This window comes from Embiotoca jacksoni, unplaced genomic scaffold (genome assembly GCF_022577435.1).
Source record: "Embiotoca jacksoni isolate LCO1_2020_lvr unplaced genomic scaffold, fEmbJac1.0.p SCAF_20, whole genome shotgun sequence".
Classification (NCBI taxonomy): Eukaryota; Metazoa; Chordata; class Actinopteri; family Embiotocidae; genus Embiotoca; species Embiotoca jacksoni.
The window spans coordinates 6,242,360-6,260,000 of NW_027185341.1; the positions used below are offsets into that span (position 1 = coordinate 6,242,360).

A 17,641-nucleotide genomic window follows, 5' to 3' on the forward strand; every position below is an offset into this window, starting at 1 on the left:
CCTCTTTACATTTTATGTCTAATAAACAAACAGAACACCTGAATATCTAATATTACATTCAAATTCTTGAAAAAAGGATATCTTAATTGATGAGCTAGGGATAGTACTCCATAGAAATTCTGCACCCATGTTCATCTCTAAACACATTTTGGTTAGTCATGTGTGTGTCTATAATTTTGTGGTTGTATTTGGATACCTTTATGTCAAGATATGCTACATACCATAATTAGATAATTTGTCAGATTTTAGGTGGATCAAATATTGAATTTTGTATATAAAATGCAATATTGCAATTTTGCAATGTATCCTCTCAATGAAATGTATCCACATATACGCAGTATAGCAAAACAATCAAATGATTCAGTTAGGTTTTTCTTTCCTACTGTCATTTATGTGACATACCCTTGAGGAATGAATTATAACATATGTAAAGTCCATTCAAACATTCATGATTCCACATGTTTATTTATCTCATTCATTGTCAGAGGTGGGATGTGCACAGACAAGAAAACATAGAGCAAAACAGTGAGAAGCCATGTTAAAAGCTGCGGTCTTTAGAATGACAAAAGGTCATTTAAAAAAAAATAATAATAATAAATAGTTCACACAGAATTAAATAGAAAACAAATGAAATCCCTGGGAGGAGAAGCCGGGATCAGAAGACTCCAGTGGTGGGGAAATGATTGAGGACCTGAAGATCTGAGCTCGGTTCATCTCAGGACGACTCAGGACAGGACCATAGTCTGGAACTCTAAACAAAAGTAAGGCATGTTGTTGTAATGGCCATAAATCATGTGAATGTTATTGTCAACAGAGACGTCTACCTCCTGTACCTGTGTCTGTACCGCATCACAAAATTAAGAAAACAAGCAAATTTCAACCTTGAGCCAAATCCCTACATGTATGATTGAGAAAACACTGGAAGATAAAAGAAAACACAGACTAAACTCATCTGTTTCCTTTTTCCTATGATATAAGACAACTCTCTGTCCTAGTAACTAGACGACTGGCATAACAGGGACAACAACAAAAAAAACATTTGGAGAGCATCACCTCTGTCATCAATGTGAAAAGTTTCCACACTCATAAACCTGAAGCAATATAGTTAAACAAGGATCATCAACATTGGTGAAATGTCATGATTTTAGCTCAAAATGTCGGTTAACCAAAGCTCTTCAGCAAACTTATTGCTCATCCATGTCGCCTCAAGTCCCTTGTTTATAATAATAATAATAATAATAATAATAATAAAAAACTTTATTTGTATAGCACCTTCCAAAAAGAAATGCAGTTCAAAGTGCTTTACAGCAAGAAAATTATATACAGTGTTTCAAATAAAAACAGATATAAAGGAACATTAAAAAAAAAAAAAAGAAAACAAATGAGATGCAAAAGAACAGATAAAATGCATAAAATTAAACACAGATAGAGTTAAAATATAAAATAAGCAAAACACCACCGTCCCTCATGGATGTAGGTGTATTTATACTGAAGTGCATGTAAACGGAGGAGAAACACTAATGCGAACACTTTATCAACTAATTTTCAAAACTTAGCTTTAGGTATAAATATGCTGTTAATTTTTACTGTCAGTCCTCTAAAACCTCCTAAAAGGCAGTTTTCCTTGTGTGAATTCAGACGGTCAAACTAAGAACTCATAAAGGCCAAAATATATCAGCTATTTTCACTGATTTCAAAGTGCTCTAAACTGTATTTAAATGAGCTGCTCCCTCCCTGTTGAGACTGCCTGCAGAGGTTCGGTTGCACACGCTCAAATCTAATCCAACCAATGAGATCATGTCTGCCTACGTCGTGCCAATACATGCAGTGAAATCAGATACTGACCCTCTGCTCCAATTCTGCCGTCATTGTCATCATCAGCTGCTGAGATGAAGCTCTTGGTTTCTGCTTCAGTCAGTGTTCGCGCCCCGGGAACAAACCGCTGCAAGAAGTACCTAGACACACACACACACACACACACACACACACACACACACACACACACACAAAGAAGACATATTTTTGTTGTAATTAATTCATTATGTGCAATTCCTAAATTGCACATCTGAAGGTAACCCTCGGCTCTCGTCACACATGGATGAATTATATAACACAAATACAATAATACCACTTTAACCATGATGGATTATTAGGACACAGTTTAATGGTGCCATCCCATAATAAAACACTAGTGTGTGGTTTATTGGACTAAATCTCTTTTTCTTTGTCAGACAAACACAAATACACAAAACACTTATCTCTGTAACTTACTACAAATATGTTTGTATGAAATGAATGCCAGTGTGGCTTTTTAGAAAGAAAGAAGCTAGTTTATTTTTACCAGTGTGATTTAAATGGCATAAAATTAGAGAAAAAGCATCAACATAGTGAATACTGTATGTGCAGGGAAAGGAATAAAAGCTTGCAGGTTAGAAATGTAAGGTTTTTAGGGTCTTATCAGTATCTCATGGAGATGTTAGATCTCGGACGTCCCAGCTACGTATCGTTTCACACACTTGAGCTCAGATTCCTCGATGAAGCCGCTGTTGTCCTCATCGAGGATCTGGAAGACATCTTTGACCTCCTGCGATGTCTTTGAGGACAGGCCACACAGCTGGAAGAACTTCTTGTAGCAGAACGAGTCCGGAGCTGGACACACACACACACACACACACACACACACACACACACACACACAGTGAAACACAAATGCTGAAGAGTACAAGCTACAGAGAGGAGTTCAAACTGTCCCACGATGGTTCAGCAGGTTGGAAGCCGATGTGGAGATTAAAAAAAACAGGCTGCTGTCCTGGTGGGAGATTTTCCACTCCTGTTTTTCATCTTTTTAAGGCCAGCAAAAACATGCCTCCCTCCACTAAAACAGACGAGATGATTAAAAACCTTTTCAAATTTAGATCTAAAGCTGGATGCTGTTCCATGTTGAAAACAACGCAGCCGTAGAGAAGATTATGTACCTTTCTTTGTTTGGAAGATCTGAATATGACTGATGCAACACGGATTATAAATAAATCAAGTTATAATTTGTGTATCAGGATTACTGTGCATTTCATCACAATAAGGTGTGAATTTAGTTAAATGAATAATGATTAGTTGTATAAGGGCAAGGGTGAGTCCAGTGTGTGTGTGTGTGTGGAAACACTACCTTGACAGTCCTTGACAGCATTTGCGATGGCCTCAGCTGAAAGAATGGAGGTGAGCGACATGTTGGTCCTGTCAGGTACAAGAGAGGCTCCGTAAATTATTAACACACATACAAATGAAAGTCTGTCTCACCCGCTTTCACACACACACATCTTCTTTACCTGCGTCAGACTTTGGAATTTGCTCTCAGTTTATTTTTGTGTAATTCTGGATTAACTTTTTCTTTTTCATTTGAAGAAGTATCTAGGTTAATATTATGATCCCAACAAAGCTCTACCTTTGACCTGTCAAAAATACATCCATTACAGTTGGTGTGCTTTGATTTATGTCTGGTTCATTGTTAGATCTGATTGGATTTCCCCTGGCAGCCTGTTAATCACTGAGGCTATTTGCCTCCCCTGAACGACCTAATTGGTTTGGCTGTGCTGTACAAAATAATTGGCATTTAGGGAGTGTACCAACATTTTTTTGCAGGAGGGAGGGGAGAGGCTTAACTGGATCTTTTATTATATGAAACATGTTTATCATATATATATTTTTTTTAAAAACAGCAAGACTCTCCACATGGTTATCCATGTTTTTGGACCCTGATCCCGAAACAAACAAACATCAAACAGCCACTATATTGTTTTGAATGAATGAACTAGCCTCTCTTGGTGCTGAACCACCTGAATATTTTTGTAATCAATAAAAAAAAAAAAAAAAAAAAAAAAAAAAAAAATATATATATATATATATATATATATATATATATGTATATATATATGCAAGTCAGAAAAACGTTTAAACACTCTCTTTTGAGCTTCTCCTCTTTTATGCAAAGATTTAAAGTAAATAACTTGCCTGACTTCCTGCTTCCCACAAATAATTTTACTGTAGTCCCTTAAGGAGGTCAAAATTGATCATCTTTATAATCTTACATGAATTAGTTTAAAGAAATAAATGGTTTGTTGGCTGAAAACAAATTATTTTACTGACCTAACACCCAAACAAGGTCTTATATTTTGTCATAAATGGCCTAATTTGCCGTTTCAGTTCAAAGTTTTTAGGATTTTGTAGCAAAAACTCCTAATAAGAGGTTAAGAAAATTTTTCCGAAAAGACTAGACGTGCATAAACTCCTACTTCCTAAAACTTCATTACGAAAATAGAGGCTGTGTTTCCCCTGCTTCACAGAGCAAACAGGAACCACCTGTCAACACCTGTCCTGAGAGCTTCCCTCGTGCAGCTGTGGGACTCACCGCTGTTGGCTCGGCTTCCTCTCGGTCCAGGTCCAAAGCAGCAGCAGATAAGGCTTTGTGGTGGCCACAGACAGCTGGCTCAGTCTTATATATACGTCAGGCAGGATGCTTCAGTTTCCAACCCGTCCCAGGATCAAATTTTCCTGCAGCCAGCTGCCTCCTTCTCGTGTTCCTCACCTGCTCACCTGTCCAATTAACCTTTACTGTTTATATCCACCGCTCTCCGCTCTCTCTCCGCTTCTCCTTTACTGTCATAAGACTGTGGTTTTCATCCAACCAACTTTTTTTCCTGCGTTACATTGCCCCCCCTTCCCCCCTCCCTCTCTCTGCAGGTGCATCTGAAAGCTTATAGACATCTCAAATTTAATCAGGCCCCATTTTCTGTTTGATTTTAGTCAATAATCTCCAGCCTTTGAATGATGATATGGAGCACTAGGTCATAGATCATGTTTTTACTCATCAGTAGTCATGTATCACAATGATATCACATGTTTTGATAACACAATTCTTGTATTAGAATTTCCATTTAAAAGAAATAAAGTGGTGTTTATTGTGTAGGTGTGGGCACATAATGGTGGAGGGGGCCATCTAGAATTGACATAGGGTTCCAACATTGTTAGGGCCGGCGCTGTGAGGTTCAAAACCTCCCTGTTCATTGTGGTTGTGTTGTTATTTACCCATTAACCTGCTTAACAAGTTAAGAGGTCACCGTGGCAACTGGCCACTCGAAACTGATGAGTTTGATGCCTGCAAAGGGGAAGCCTTTCAAAGCATCTGACACAGCAGCGTCTCTGGTGAATCCAGTCAGCACTAATGGCATTAGCAGCGAGCGGAGGTGATGCTGTTTGTAACGAGAACCAGGGGAATAAATCTCATTATTTTTCTAACTTTCACTTGCTGTGAAGCTCCGACTTCACACATGGTGAGTAACAGCATTTCCACGAGTCTCACGGCTATACTTGTAACACATTAAAAAAACGTTAATATTGAAATAATATGGAAAATATTGTATTATTAAGCCATCAAGTGACTTATTAACGCCACCTTGTGGCTGCTTTCCTTCAATGCAACCCCGCCTCAGTGAGAGGACGGAAATAAAGCATCACCTCGTACTGTATGAGATAAGAGCTGGATAACGCAGGACAGAAGTCAGGTGTGTGTGAGTGTGTTTGTGCATGAGAATCTTAATTAAGAGGTTAAATCATATGTTTACTATCACAGCAGCTGGACGTGACTTCCCATTAGGTCACAGTATATAAGTCCATTTTAAAGTACAATCATAACTTTTACAAGAAGTTGCCTTTGTTGTTCCGGTAAAACAAGTGACTTATAGCTAATGTTGTTTAATGTTGGCAAACCTTTGGTAAATATTGCTGTATATTGCACATTACTGAGTCATATCCTTGACTTTATAACTCTTCTTCACTAATATTTAAGAATATTATTTTTAAAAGATTTGTTTAAAATGCTCCTTTGCTCAGTAAATTTGTATCTGTAGCTCAGATTTACTTCATAAAATGTGTTTAAATTGCAAAAACCATCATGTAAATTTATTTTCTAGTGTTGAGACAAGTTCCTGGGCTGCCAGTCTGTTATCTTTCCTTTCATCTGAGAAGGTAAAGAAGTTTCCCCGTACATTGCGTAATCTGTTATCGCTGATTTATTCATTCACAGCCGAGCAGTGAAGACCAGGGTCAAACTTGAATTACTGAAAAAGAACCTTTATTGTTTTCTCATCGTCCATCCGTTTCCCATAAAAGTGCATCATCGATGATCTCACACAGTTAGCAAAACTCACAGTAAAACGACGACAGAAGTGAGAGAGAGAGAGAAAGACACAAGTCAACCATGCCATACACATAGTCAGGCACATTCATCGTGAGCAGCATTTGGGGCCGCAGAGAGAGAGAAAGAGAGAGAGAGTGTGGAAGGGTGGAGGGCGGGTGGTGGTGGTGGTGGTGGGGGGGAGGGGCAGTTTGTCTACTGTTGAGGGGTGAAAGGTCAAGTGTACAAAAGTGGTGTGGATAGTTGAAGAGAGAGAGAGAGAGGGGAGAGGAAGAAAGGAGGAGTATGTCTTGGCTCAAGTTGTTCCTTTAGAGTAGTGATGTCAGATGTTGGTCAGTTAATCCATTTAACCCTTGACCATGGCAGCAAACTCTGCGAGGGGGGGCAGAAAGAGAGAGCAGTAAGTGTTAGAAGATCTTCGGAGGGGTTTATATTGTTCTCCTGGTGCTAATCAGGCATTTTCTCACCATCAACTCCGATCTTGCCATCACCATCAGAGTCACCGGCTGCAAGGAAAGCCTTGGTCTCAGCATCGGTCAAAGCTCTGGCAGTGGCACAGAAGTTCTGCAGGAACAGCCTGGAGAGGACAATCAGAGAGAAGAGTGTTGTCATGACATGTATTTTTAGAACAGAGCCCTGCCTTGAGATAGCTGTTCAGATGGATTATGGTATATTTGTTTCTGCTAAATCGATTGGTTTCGGATTAATTTTGTGGAGCTCATCTTTCAGGAAACCTCCACAACTCATAACTAATCACTGATCGGTTCTTTCTTATTGTATTTAGTCTTTATTAGTATTTAGGATTTCTTAGTAAAATGCATTTGATTAGGCCCAAGCATTCCCTCTGCTTGCTCCTCTGCCCTACCTCACCCTACAATATGAGACACCAGAGGAGAGAGCTGGCGTACAGTTACTGCTGAGGAGGACACCCGGTAGCTCGAGCTGCTCGGATGCTTTCGGGCTCTGACATCATTCTGAATTTCACTGTGGGCTAGAGGAAGGTGATCCCTGCATTACAAGAGATGAAATCCAAGAGAAGGGTGCCTACTTCAGCTCATCCTCCTCAATGAAGCCACTCTTGTCCTGGTCAATGATGGCGAAGGCCTTCTTGATGTCATCGGCACTCTTGGCAGTCAGGCCGACCTTAACAAAGAATTCCTTGTGCTTGAAAGAGTCTGCACCTGTGAGAAGACAGAGAGGGAATCATGTCACACACTGAAGATCTATCACACACAAACTGAAGGCTGCTTTTGTAGGTGCACTAGTTTACAATGCCTGGAAGCTGGCTTCTATTCATCCTTCATTTTTGCTCTGAATGTAATTCAGCTTTTTAGCTTTGCTTGCAGTGGCACATTTCTATCAGTAATGATACATATTCGAGTGCATCTTTTCTGCGAAGATGTACAGCAAATAAACAACAGTGGCATTCTGCATACTTGCTGTACTATTGATCTAACTTTAAGATGTGTTCAAAACTAATCCAGTTGTGTTAAATGCAGGCGTGGTGGGGTGCCTTCTATCTCGCTACAACTGGTGATGTGCTTCTGTCTTTGCAAATGGGCGATTCTCTTACTCCCTTTAGTAAAATACAAATAAAGGTCTGATAAAGTGCACAACTTTGCCCACGTGTAGCTTCTGTCTAGGCTTTTCCAAGCTGAACTACTGCATGCTGTGACAGTCTCAGCGTGGTGTTTACCTTGGCATGCTGCAAGGGCTGCAGTGATGTCAGCTTGGGCAAGTCCGGCGAATGTCATTTTTAACTAAGGGAGGAGAGCAGAGGACAAGTCATCAGTAGACAAAATCAGACAGGATGAAACAGTTTTACTCTCAATCAAAGGATAAAACTTCCTTCACTGCACTTTAGAATACAATGCTCAAAGTTAAATGTAATCTTCATTATGCCATGCAGTATATTTCACAGTTCCTCTCTGAGAGTATTCCAAGGCACAAATGATCAGAAAAGGTAGTCCAATTTTTCCAAAACCAAGCCCTCCAAGGCAAAAGATCAGTTCTCCTTTCCAGCTGTGGTTGGCAAATAGATCTTTTTTTTCTTTCCATTTGGTTCCTTTGTTAGTCCAAAGCCAAAATCTGGGGTTCTGTAGTTCAGACTCTGGACCTGCTTCTTGTATATCCCATTGCATTGAAGTTGAAGCCCTGTAAAACTCTCTGAGTCAGGACTTGTCTACAGGTCTGCAGCTCCTCAGTGAAACTCACCTTAGGGTTATCTCTAAGACTAGAGTCTAGAGTGGATTTGCTCAGATGAATCTGCTCACTGCAGTGAAGCCCTGTGGGACTCGCACGAGCTTATATACCTTCACTCATCCGAAATATGATGCATAGGCTATGTAATAGACACTGTGTGCGAAGCAGTCAAAGCAGTCAGTCAAAAAAATTTGTCCAGTAGACAGAGCTGTTCTATTTATATATACATAAATGAAGATGCTTAAATGGTAGGCTAAGTGTAGGCCTATGCAAAAGTGCTTGATATTGCATAAGGCTAATAATACACGCTGCTGATTTGGGTGAAACACACTCTGCAGCCTGTTTAACTGTGCACAGCACCGCGGACAGAAGAATGAGGTAAACCTTTACATTGTGCGTGGTTGGTTTGTACAAATTATCTGACAGATTAAGCAGATTTATATTTAAATTTTATTCTAATCTTATTTTTTGGCTTTGTTGTTCTGTAACTTTACATGGTGACTTTGCTAATTGAGGGTAGTTTAATCTTTGTATTCATTCATTTTCGCATGAGGGAAGTTTTTATTATGACAAGCCCAAACTTTACAATGCTTCTTTTAAAGTGTGGTGATCCTTAAATCTGTAAAATATATTGTATGCGCAACATTTACATGACAGTTTACATGTAAGACTATTGAATAAACAAATGATTGAAATGCACTGAAAGTTTTGCTGATTATGTGTGATTTTTCACCCGAATCACCTTTTACAGTTTTGTTGAAAATGACCCGCATGTAAATGGCGTGTGTAAAATGTCTGCAATGACTTTGCTGGCATTCCGGTGTCTGAAAAGTCTAGTTGTTGTGATTGATTATGGCAGGCAGTGGCATTGTGATCTCTAGAGAGAGACAGTTAGTTCAAAAGAAACGCACACACACACACGGACCAGATTTTAAAGATTGACTTCTTGCAGTGTTTAGATCTTCTGGTTTTACGCAGTTCACAACAGGAATTCATTCAAGCAGAACGACTCAGTTATTGGCTGAACCTAACACCAGTATTAATGAAACCAGACTGCATTAAATGTATCTGACCAACTTTCATAGAGGAAACAAATGCAGCTGCCGAAAGTGGCCACCGACGCAGATTAGCAATTTAGTAAGAGTTAAAAAACAGTTCTAGCAAAATTCATGGGATTATCATAATAAAATACAATAGTCAGTAGGCCTAGAATAGCCTGTTTGCATAATTTGAAAGAACAAATAGGATTTATGGTCTTTTGAATTTGTAAAGTTCCTCAATGCTTTAAATGTGTATAATTTTGGGTGACTCATTCTGCAAAGTTTAATGGTTGTTTTTTTGTAATCTGTGTGGATGCAAACTTTGTTGAGCAAAAAACATCTAAATGTAGAAGTATGAACTTTATGAAAACAATGTGATTATTAGGTTTTATTGAACGCTGAGTTCCGGTGTCAGATGAAGGAGGTTTTTAATGAGGATCCAAGTGGATTAATTGAAATTCTTTATTTTAAATGCACATCATCATCATCATCATCATCATTTACTTACATGCAGCTCGCAACTGTCTGCCAGGTTTTATTTCGGGACCTCTTACACTTATTCAGACCATTTCTCCTTATGGCGATGAAACTATTTGGGGTTCTATTTTTGGGAAACACTGAAAGCTGATATCATCACGGGCTAAATCATCATCGTCATCATTTTAACGCTGTTGAAGCGGTTCCGTAATGACACCGATTTCTCACACACTGTCTAAACAATGAAATGAAACGAGTCCAGGGGTCTTTCCTGGCCTTATTTGCTCCCAGATCGGGTGCAGGCTGTTATGTGCCTATTATGCGCTAGGTGGCAGTATTGAGGCGATCCTGTGACTGCAGTGAGAAGTTAACAGTGAAAAAGCAGTACATTTTAGGTAGAAATCATCATAAAACATTCAGTTTTCAGCCTTTACCCACAGAACAAATTATTGGTTTAATTTATACTCCAGTTGCTCATAAACTGATTTTAAATTTGTTTTTGTTTTTTTAACTCAGCGGTTATGGTGTCTCAGCAGCCAGAAATGGCACATATATTCGTATCTGTCTATTTCTTTTCACTTCTTCACATTAAATCTTCCTAAAGTTTTCTTAAAGCTAATCTTTGGCCTTTAACATTTGCTGTGGTCAAATGAGGTCTCTCACCTCAAACGACTCAGCCACAGATACTGTTAACTATTCCTGCCCTTCTTCAATATCAAGCTTAAATTACAAATATCTCACAGCAGCAATGAAACCCATCAAGCAGGGCTATGCACTCCTGTAATCTAAAACAGCAAAAGAACATCCCCCCGTCGTATTCTGAAATTTATATTTGAGATATAGATTCGCCATTAATTTGGGAGACATCGAGAAATCTGAACCTCAATTCAAACCCTATAAAAAGCAATGCAAACAGGGCTGTTAAACACAGAGGCTGCATTAAATTGACATTTTAAGATGTCAGTAATTAATGAGGATTTTAGATTTAAGAAGAAGATGGTGTTGAGGCTGCAGCAGATATTTTGACTTCTGTGTGAACAAATCTGTAATGATCTCCACCTGAGAGCAGAACCCTTTTCCCTCATGCTGCAGCAGAAATAGACGTGACCCATATTCCCCGTCCACTCTGCTCTCTGCCAGGCAGAGGAGTGACTGGCCATCTGAGAGAAAGTTGCAAAGAAATGTGCCTCATTGACAGAAGTCCTGTAAATGTGCTGGCTCAGAAACTCAATGCCCGTCCCAGAGTTTTTTCTCTGCTGGGTCACTTGATCCAACTGTGTCCTGCCTGTGCTCCCCTGATCTGCAAATCACACCAATAAACATTTGTAGAGTGTAGCGGTTAAACAGGATGATGACTGGTATTGATCTGGTGAATCTTGTCCTGATGTCATCTACCTGCGACATTATTTAGCTATTGCTTACTGATAATGATAAACCAGTAATTTGATAATATTACAATAGTAGGTGTATAAACACCTACAATTCTGCTTATTCATGGTTATGACGTTGATATTCCTCGTCAATAATAAAACCAACATATCTTCTATCTTTGACATTATTTCAAGAGAAACAGGCTAAATGCTGCGCACCTGTTGTGTAAGTGTAAACATACATTTCACACCAAATTACTACCCCTGAGGTGTCAGACTGAAGTTGCCATCATGTCAAACTTCGTTTGCACAGTGGAAAATTGCTCCTGCCGTTAATTGGAGAAACCAGGAACCTCTCCAGGACAGGCTGGATGCCTCGCAGTGCTCAATATAACATCAAAACAGGAGCGAGTCTCATCCTCATCTGTTGACGAGGCACCCACTGAGTATGAGCTGGAAAACAAATCTGACTCTGACGTCACAGGGAGAAATCTTATCATAAAATCTCCAGGCAGGAAACGACACACAGCAGAGAGGCAAGACTTCATTTGTAGTTTACTTTATTATGGTCCATTACTAGTAAAACATGATTTATTTTTCTGAACACATACGATCCCTGGGTGAAACACGTTTATTTCCTGTAGCTAGTAAATATCATATAAAGAGGTCCACCCCGAGATCATCCCCATCATGCAGGACTCAGGCCGACTTAACCAGCGCAGAAAACTCTGAAAGATAAAAAAAAAAAAAAAAAAAAAAAAAAAAAGTAAAATATTAGTCAGACAGTGACATTAAACATTTAGCTGCACTTTGGCTTCATATGACTGCTGACAGGACACCATGTTATGTCAACTGAATCACTGGGACATTTAAAGGTTAAATCTTCAATTTTTCTAACTTGAACTGTTCTACTAATTGTTCATGTAATGCTGACTGATTCTGATCAGGACTCTTTTGTTTTAAAGGTTTACACTGTGACAGCATTTTTTTTTAAACTGCCAAAAGATGTAAAAAGGGTTCTTACATTTGCATTGCAGTTGATTTAGATTACAATCTGCAGTGCAAAACAAGGTGAGTAGATACACCTTCTGAGACATGTTTTGGAGTTACTGTGCAAATCATAATTAGTCATGTAGCTGAAGCAGTGCATTATTCAGGATATGGAAGATTTAGTGTGTTTGCATCAGCAGACTGTTTCTTATTTTTTGTACAAATCAGGCAGATTAACACACACAAAAAAAGCTGGAAACAGTATTGTTTTTAATGACTTTCCATGTATCATTATGGTTTGCACAACCAATGTAAATCATCTTTATTTATTTACCCCTCTGGTGTAGTTTGGTTTGTTTCCATTTAACCTATAGTTTTATAATTTCATTCAATTTTGTACTTTTTTGTTTTAAAAATATTTGTTTGCTGTTAATTTTATATTTTAGTTGCTACTCAAGATTTTATGGAATTTCATTCCTTAAATGAACCTCTTAAAATAACTTAAATTATAAGTTTTTCAAACTAAGAATATGGCAGAAGTGAGGCAAATCATTAGATGAATGTGACTGGAAAGCTTCTGTTAAAGGTTACTCTCACACCATGAAAAGTAAGCAGTATAATGTGGGAAATGCTGTGCTCCTCTTCATGACAATACATGTTAATCAAACAAGCCGGATAAATCAGGAAATAAAACACAGACCTTGGATTAGTACGTCTGCTTGGACCTGCCTACCTTCCCAGCCAATCTTCCCATCACTGTCTGAGTCTCCCTCCAGGAGGAAAGCTCTGGTCTCCGCTACAGTCAGGAGCCGGGCTCCTTTGGAGAAGTTCTGCAGGAACAGTCTGATGTTGGAGGAAGCACCACAGGAAAAACAAAAAACAAACCATTAAACACACGAGCAACCACCAGTCAATCAAACATATCAAGAACATGCTGTTTTACTGTGTAAAAATATGGATTATGGATGGGTCAGACGGTGCATAGCCACATTAGTATGTCAGATATTAGCTGTGTGCCTTCGACTCAACTGTAACTCATCCTGTTCTATGAAGCCGCTTTTGTCCTGGTCCAAAATCTTAAAGACCCCCTCAATCTCTGATGGAGATTTCTTGGATAAACCCACTGTTTTGAAAAACATCTTCGGGCTAAAGGAGTCCTTTGCTGTAAATAAAACAACGGATAAAACGTGATTAGAACCGGTCATTAAAACCAGAGAAAAATAGAAATAATGAGGCCACATGTACTGTGATTAGAAGCACTCATTTTAATCCCAAAATGTAATCAACTGACCTTTACAAGCATTGATTGCAGAAGTGATGTCTGAGGCTGCCAGGAAGTCGGTAATAGCCATGTTGGTGCGCTTCACGCTGCAGCCTGGTACAATATGTGACCACTGATGGGCAGAAAGAAACAACCGGTGACAGCAAACAGACTTCACCCCCTCCAGTGTCAGAAACCACCAGCGTCCTTCTGTCCGCTGTCACCTGCAGATGGCCACTTCAGCCATCAGTGTGTATGCGTGTGAAAGGGTGAATTTTTCCAATACACAGCTGTGTTTTTAAGAGTGCTTTCTTTAAATGCACCTAAACAGGTAGCGCCCGTCTACAAAGACAAGCAGCACTCGGTGTGGTTATATTTGGTGCATCTGGAGGAAACCTGGCCGGCCTGCATTTCCTCTTCGCTTAGGCTTCCAGGCTCGGTTGCTGCCTGCTCGTGGTCGTCCCTGTCAGTGTTTCTCTTGGCTGTAAACATCCTGTTATTATGGCCTCTGGTCACTTTCAGGCTGTGCTCCACGGAGCTGTCTCCACGGAGCTGTCTCCACTCACAGTCACCTTGTTCCCACGTGCCACATTTAGCTCTGTTTATTTAAAAAGACGATAAACATACGACATATGCGAATCACACTGGGGTTACAGTTCATATTAATGTGCACAATTTTGTAAATGCATGCTTGACTTTGAAAAATATGTGTGTCAACATTAGCACCTGAGTTAAAAGCATTTTTGTGAGCAAAGAGAAATCGCAGGAAACCTAATCTGGTGAGCAGCGGTGCCGGAGAGCTACAATGCGGGCGAGAAATCAAAGTGGTGTTTGTACGGAATGTTTTCCTTCAGACGACTCTGAAGTAGAACCTCATCTGACCTGGGGGACGAATCCATGGTGCACACCAATGTCAAAGAAAACCCACCTGGTTGCACTGCTGACCTGATGGACCTTCTTCGGTCTTGGACAGTGACGTTCTCTCTTGAATCAGTAATTCCACTCAAAACACCTCACACTGCCCATTGCTTCATTGCCGTAGGCTTTCTGATGCGACCACTAATTCTAATTCTGGCGCTGATATTGATGAAACGACAAAACTTTGAATACTTCATAAAGGTTATAGCCTCCCCTTGCCCAGCGCAGGTCACAGTGCTGCCCTTTGTTTTTGATTACCCTTTATATTTGAAGCATTGTCTACTGGCAATCAGCTTCGTTGACCATGCATGTGAGCACATCAAAGGATCCCTTCAAAGTCTTCACTACATATATTATATTAGTCTTAACAGATATGGAGGTAAACTGCAACTTCACTGGATGGTGGAGGCATACAATCGCCAGTTTATGTTATAAATCCATCAATAAGAGTCCGTGGAGACCTACATGTTGATAAATTCTCACAGCTGCAGGTGGCTTGACAGTTTGCAGGAATGTCACAGGAAATGTTGCGTAATATACTTATAGACTTTTGTTCTGGTGAAACACTGACCCTCCTCACAGCATCTCCGACCCCCTTTACGTAACCGAAATACAGTCCATGCGATTCCATGCTGACCTTTTCCTCCTTGTTAAAGCTTTTATGATTTGTAAAGCAGTGCTGATCTTTATAGTGGCCGTGTGTGAGCAGCTGCTGTGGCACTGCGGTCACCGCGTCACGCCGGCCCTACGAGGCAGCACGTGTGGGCCCAAGGCCCGGCCAGAGTGACGTGAGCCTGGCTTCCTCAGGATGGACTACAGTGAGGCCTGCGGCAACCAGAGGGGCAGAGGAACGACAAAAACATCCTCTGCCCCCCCACCCTCCGCCCCTCTCACGTACGTGCCCCCCTCGGCCTTGTCCCTTTCCATGCTCTGAGGCTTGTTTTCAGGAAGACCAGACTTCCTGTGTGATGGAGCGGTGGATGAGAGGAGGAAGAGGGGGGGGATGGGCCGGAGAGGAAAAGACAGACACACAGAGAGAGAGATGGATAGGGATGGGGTGTTTGTCCCATGCATGTAGTGGTTTGAGGGAATTTGTTGCATTGGTTGTTTTCTTGTGCGGGCAGCTGGAACGGAGTCTGATAAGCGTGAACGACAATTCTGATCTTCAGCATAGATAGAAAACTTTGGCTTTTTGCCTTTCGCACCTGCAAAAAGTCTTTTGTGATGTCATCAGGGAGTGGTATGATGAGTGAGTGGGATGCAATTAAGATGAATGGTGCTTTTTGTGAGTACATACAAGTCAGATTTTGGACTTGGCCTGAAACTGGATCACTGAACTTTCTCTGCCATTTTGTTCTCTTTGGTCTGGGAAGTACTGAGTAATGGGACAATCAGTACAGAGCTGGGGACCAGCAGAGGTAAGTATGACCAGATAGTAGGTTACATTTTATTAAAGAGCCACAAACGAGCATTGTTTACATTGTTGTTTTGGTTTGCACAGATATGTGTTAATGACAGAAGTGAGGTTTATTTGACTTATGAGCTCGTTGAAGTTCAGTCGGTTACACAAATTCACTAACAGGATGTATCATAGGAGCTCTCTCACAAACTGGCTTGTGAGGAGGATGTATTATGTGAGATTTGTGTGACTGGGCAGTTTTCTCCTGTAGTATCAGCTCTCTTTTATTATTACAAATAAAACATCTATTATTTACATACCTGAAATTCCCACAACAAAAGTTTATTGTCGGGCAACTTCAGCATGACAGCTTTATTCTGTGTAAACTGACCGTGTCCAAATAAAGTTTAATATTCACTACAAAAAGACAGACTAGCTGTCTGTAGGATTTAAAGCCCAGAGTACATAATTGGTACATAATGTTGCTGTTTTAATGTGCACATGACGAAGATTGTTTCTGTCTGACTGCGTCACCAACGGAGCTCCTGGTGTTTTCTTATTTTTTTCCGTCCATTTCTCTGCGTTTGCTTCTCAGACTGTTTCTTCTCTTCACGTCGTCCTCTATCACGGTTTCAGTGACTTTTCATGACGCTGAGGCATCATTATTGTGTTCATTAAATGTTGCTCCATATTATCACCACATGTACCTTCGGTAATCCGAGGGCAAGCTTGGTTTGGTTTGGTTTCCTTCTGATGTGTCTTCCATGTTTGTGCATCAACACAGCACCGTGGAACGAAGCATCATCCCTCCAAACCGGCGTGCAGCTGCTTTGCACTGGTTTTACTTTTCTGCCTTACAGACAGTTTTACTGAGAGTTTTCTTAGACTTCCAGATCTCATCTTGGCTTCAGCACTTCCTCTTAACTTCATAAAATTTCCTAAAGATATTTCAGACAGTGGAAATCGCAAGCTATTATTATTATTTTTTTTTTTATAGCTTTGCTTTGAGGGCATCAATTTGCTTCTTGCTCAGATCCTCGGTTGGTTTCTATGGGAGCCTGTAGTTGTTGAGTTTTACCAGGAGGTTTGAGGAGTCAAAGAATTGATCGACTCTCGATTGTCATCAGATGACTCTTCCTCATCACAACTCTCGACCTGCCAAACGAGTCAATTATTAACCCCATCTGTGTGGAAACAATCAATGAATGTTAAAAGATGTTAAAAACAACATGCATCAGGTTTCAGTCAGCCTTAGCAACCATTTATCTTGGAGGTCACTTTCATTGTGATAAACGATAGTGTCATCAAGTTAGACTTAATGTCCCGCTGCATGCTAAACTAAATCGTTAAGTCCCTCGCTAATGTCTGAAATGTTTGGCTTGTCAGACAGAGAGGGAGACGGAGACAGAACGAAGAGGCACCCTGTTCATCCGTCCGTGCATCCCCAAAGAAAGTGGCTGCTTCCCCCCCCCCCCCATCCCCACCCCCCGAGCTCAGTTACTACCTCGACTATTTCTATCTGACCAGCTGTGGTGAGAGCATGCCAGTGACGCTCTCAAATTCAGCCAAGACACACTCTCAAACACACACTATAAGCACCACCCACCGCCTCGTCTTCGCTAACAGTTTTGTCTCACTCCTCGGTTTTGGCACCGTGCAGTCTCTCAGGCTTCAATGTGTGTGTCTACGCGCGTGTGTGTGTTTATGTGTGTGCTTCTGTCTCGTCTCCGTGTGTGTGTGTGTGTGTGTCTATGTGTGTGTTTCTGTCTCGTCTCTGTGTGTGTGTGTGTGTGTCTA

The 17,641-nt window shown here is 40.5% G+C and overlaps 3 protein-coding genes across 3 annotated transcripts; all 3 read right to left on the reverse strand.

The window, feature by feature from the left end:
• Positions 1 to 460: 460 nt before the first annotated feature.
• On the reverse strand, positions 461 to 4,460 carry pvalb9 (parvalbumin 9). The gene is made up of 5 exons (XM_069155341.1): positions 4,403 to 4,460; positions 3,164 to 3,231; positions 2,517 to 2,649; positions 1,846 to 1,955; positions 461 to 751 (listed from the first exon to the last, which is right to left on the reverse strand). The coding sequence occupies exons 2-5, from the start codon at positions 3,222 to 3,224 to the stop codon at positions 726 to 728; spliced, it is 330 nt and encodes a 109-aa protein (XP_069011442.1). The 5' UTR covers positions 3,225 to 3,231; positions 4,403 to 4,460; the 3' UTR covers positions 461 to 725.
• Positions 4,461 to 6,107: 1,647 nt separating this feature from the next.
• Positions 6,108 to 8,507, reverse strand: pvalb3 (parvalbumin 3). Its single transcript, XM_069155959.1, has 5 exons — positions 8,402 to 8,507; positions 7,884 to 7,947; positions 7,236 to 7,368; positions 6,655 to 6,764; positions 6,108 to 6,559 (listed from the first exon to the last, which is right to left on the reverse strand). Exons 2-5 carry the CDS (start codon positions 7,939 to 7,941, stop codon positions 6,534 to 6,536), a joined length of 327 nt encoding a protein of 108 aa, XP_069012060.1. The 5' UTR covers positions 7,942 to 7,947; positions 8,402 to 8,507; the 3' UTR covers positions 6,108 to 6,533.
• A 3,312-nt stretch (positions 8,508 to 11,819) lies between these two features.
• On the reverse strand, positions 11,820 to 13,673 carry LOC138202171 (parvalbumin, thymic-like). Its single transcript, XM_069155960.1, has 4 exons — positions 13,558 to 13,673; positions 13,296 to 13,428; positions 13,000 to 13,109; positions 11,820 to 12,004 (listed from the first exon to the last, which is right to left on the reverse strand). The coding sequence occupies exons 1-4, from the start codon at positions 13,616 to 13,618 to the stop codon at positions 11,976 to 11,978; spliced, it is 333 nt and encodes a 110-aa protein (XP_069012061.1). The 5' UTR covers positions 13,619 to 13,673; the 3' UTR covers positions 11,820 to 11,975.
• Positions 13,674 to 17,641: the final 3,968 nt, after the last annotated feature.

What these genes read in the sequence shown, in the direction of transcription:
- pvalb9 (XM_069155341.1), bottom strand. Translation starts at nt 3,224, where the DNA reads ATGTCGCTCACCTCCATTCTTTCAGCTGAGGCCATCGCAAATGCTGTC. An exon ending in TGCTGTCAAGGACTGTCAAG is followed by an intron (nt 2,650 to 3,163) that starts GTAGTGTTTCCA and finishes GTGTGTGTCCAG; the next exon opens with CTCCGGACTCGTTCTGCTAC. An exon ending in ATCGAGGAATCTGAGCTCAA is followed by an intron (nt 1,956 to 2,516) that starts GTGTGTGAAACG and finishes GTGTGTGTCTAG; the next exon opens with GTACTTCTTGCAGCGGTTTG.
- LOC138202171 (XM_069155960.1), bottom strand. Translation starts at nt 13,618, where the DNA reads ATGGCTATTACCGACTTCCTGGCAGCCTCAGACATCACTTCTGCAATC. An exon ending in ATAGAACAGGATGAGTTACA is followed by an intron (nt 13,110 to 13,295) that starts GTTGAGTCGAAG and finishes CTCCAACATCAG; the next exon opens with ACTGTTCCTGCAGAACTTCT. An exon ending in TGGGAAGATTGGCTGGGAAG is followed by an intron (nt 12,005 to 12,999) that starts GTAGGCAGGTCC and finishes TTTATCTTTCAG; the next exon opens with AGTTTTCTGCGCTGGTTAAG.
- pvalb3 (XM_069155959.1), bottom strand. Translation starts at nt 7,941, where the DNA reads ATGACATTCGCCGGACTTGCCCAAGCTGACATCACTGCAGCCCTTGCA. An exon ending in AGCCCTTGCAGCATGCCAAG is followed by an intron (nt 7,369 to 7,883) that starts GTAAACACCACG and finishes GTCTTCTCACAG; the next exon opens with GTGCAGACTCTTTCAAGCAC. An exon ending in ATTGAGGAGGATGAGCTGAA is followed by an intron (nt 6,765 to 7,235) that starts GTAGGCACCCTT and finishes TGTCCTCTCCAG; the next exon opens with GCTGTTCCTGCAGAACTTCT.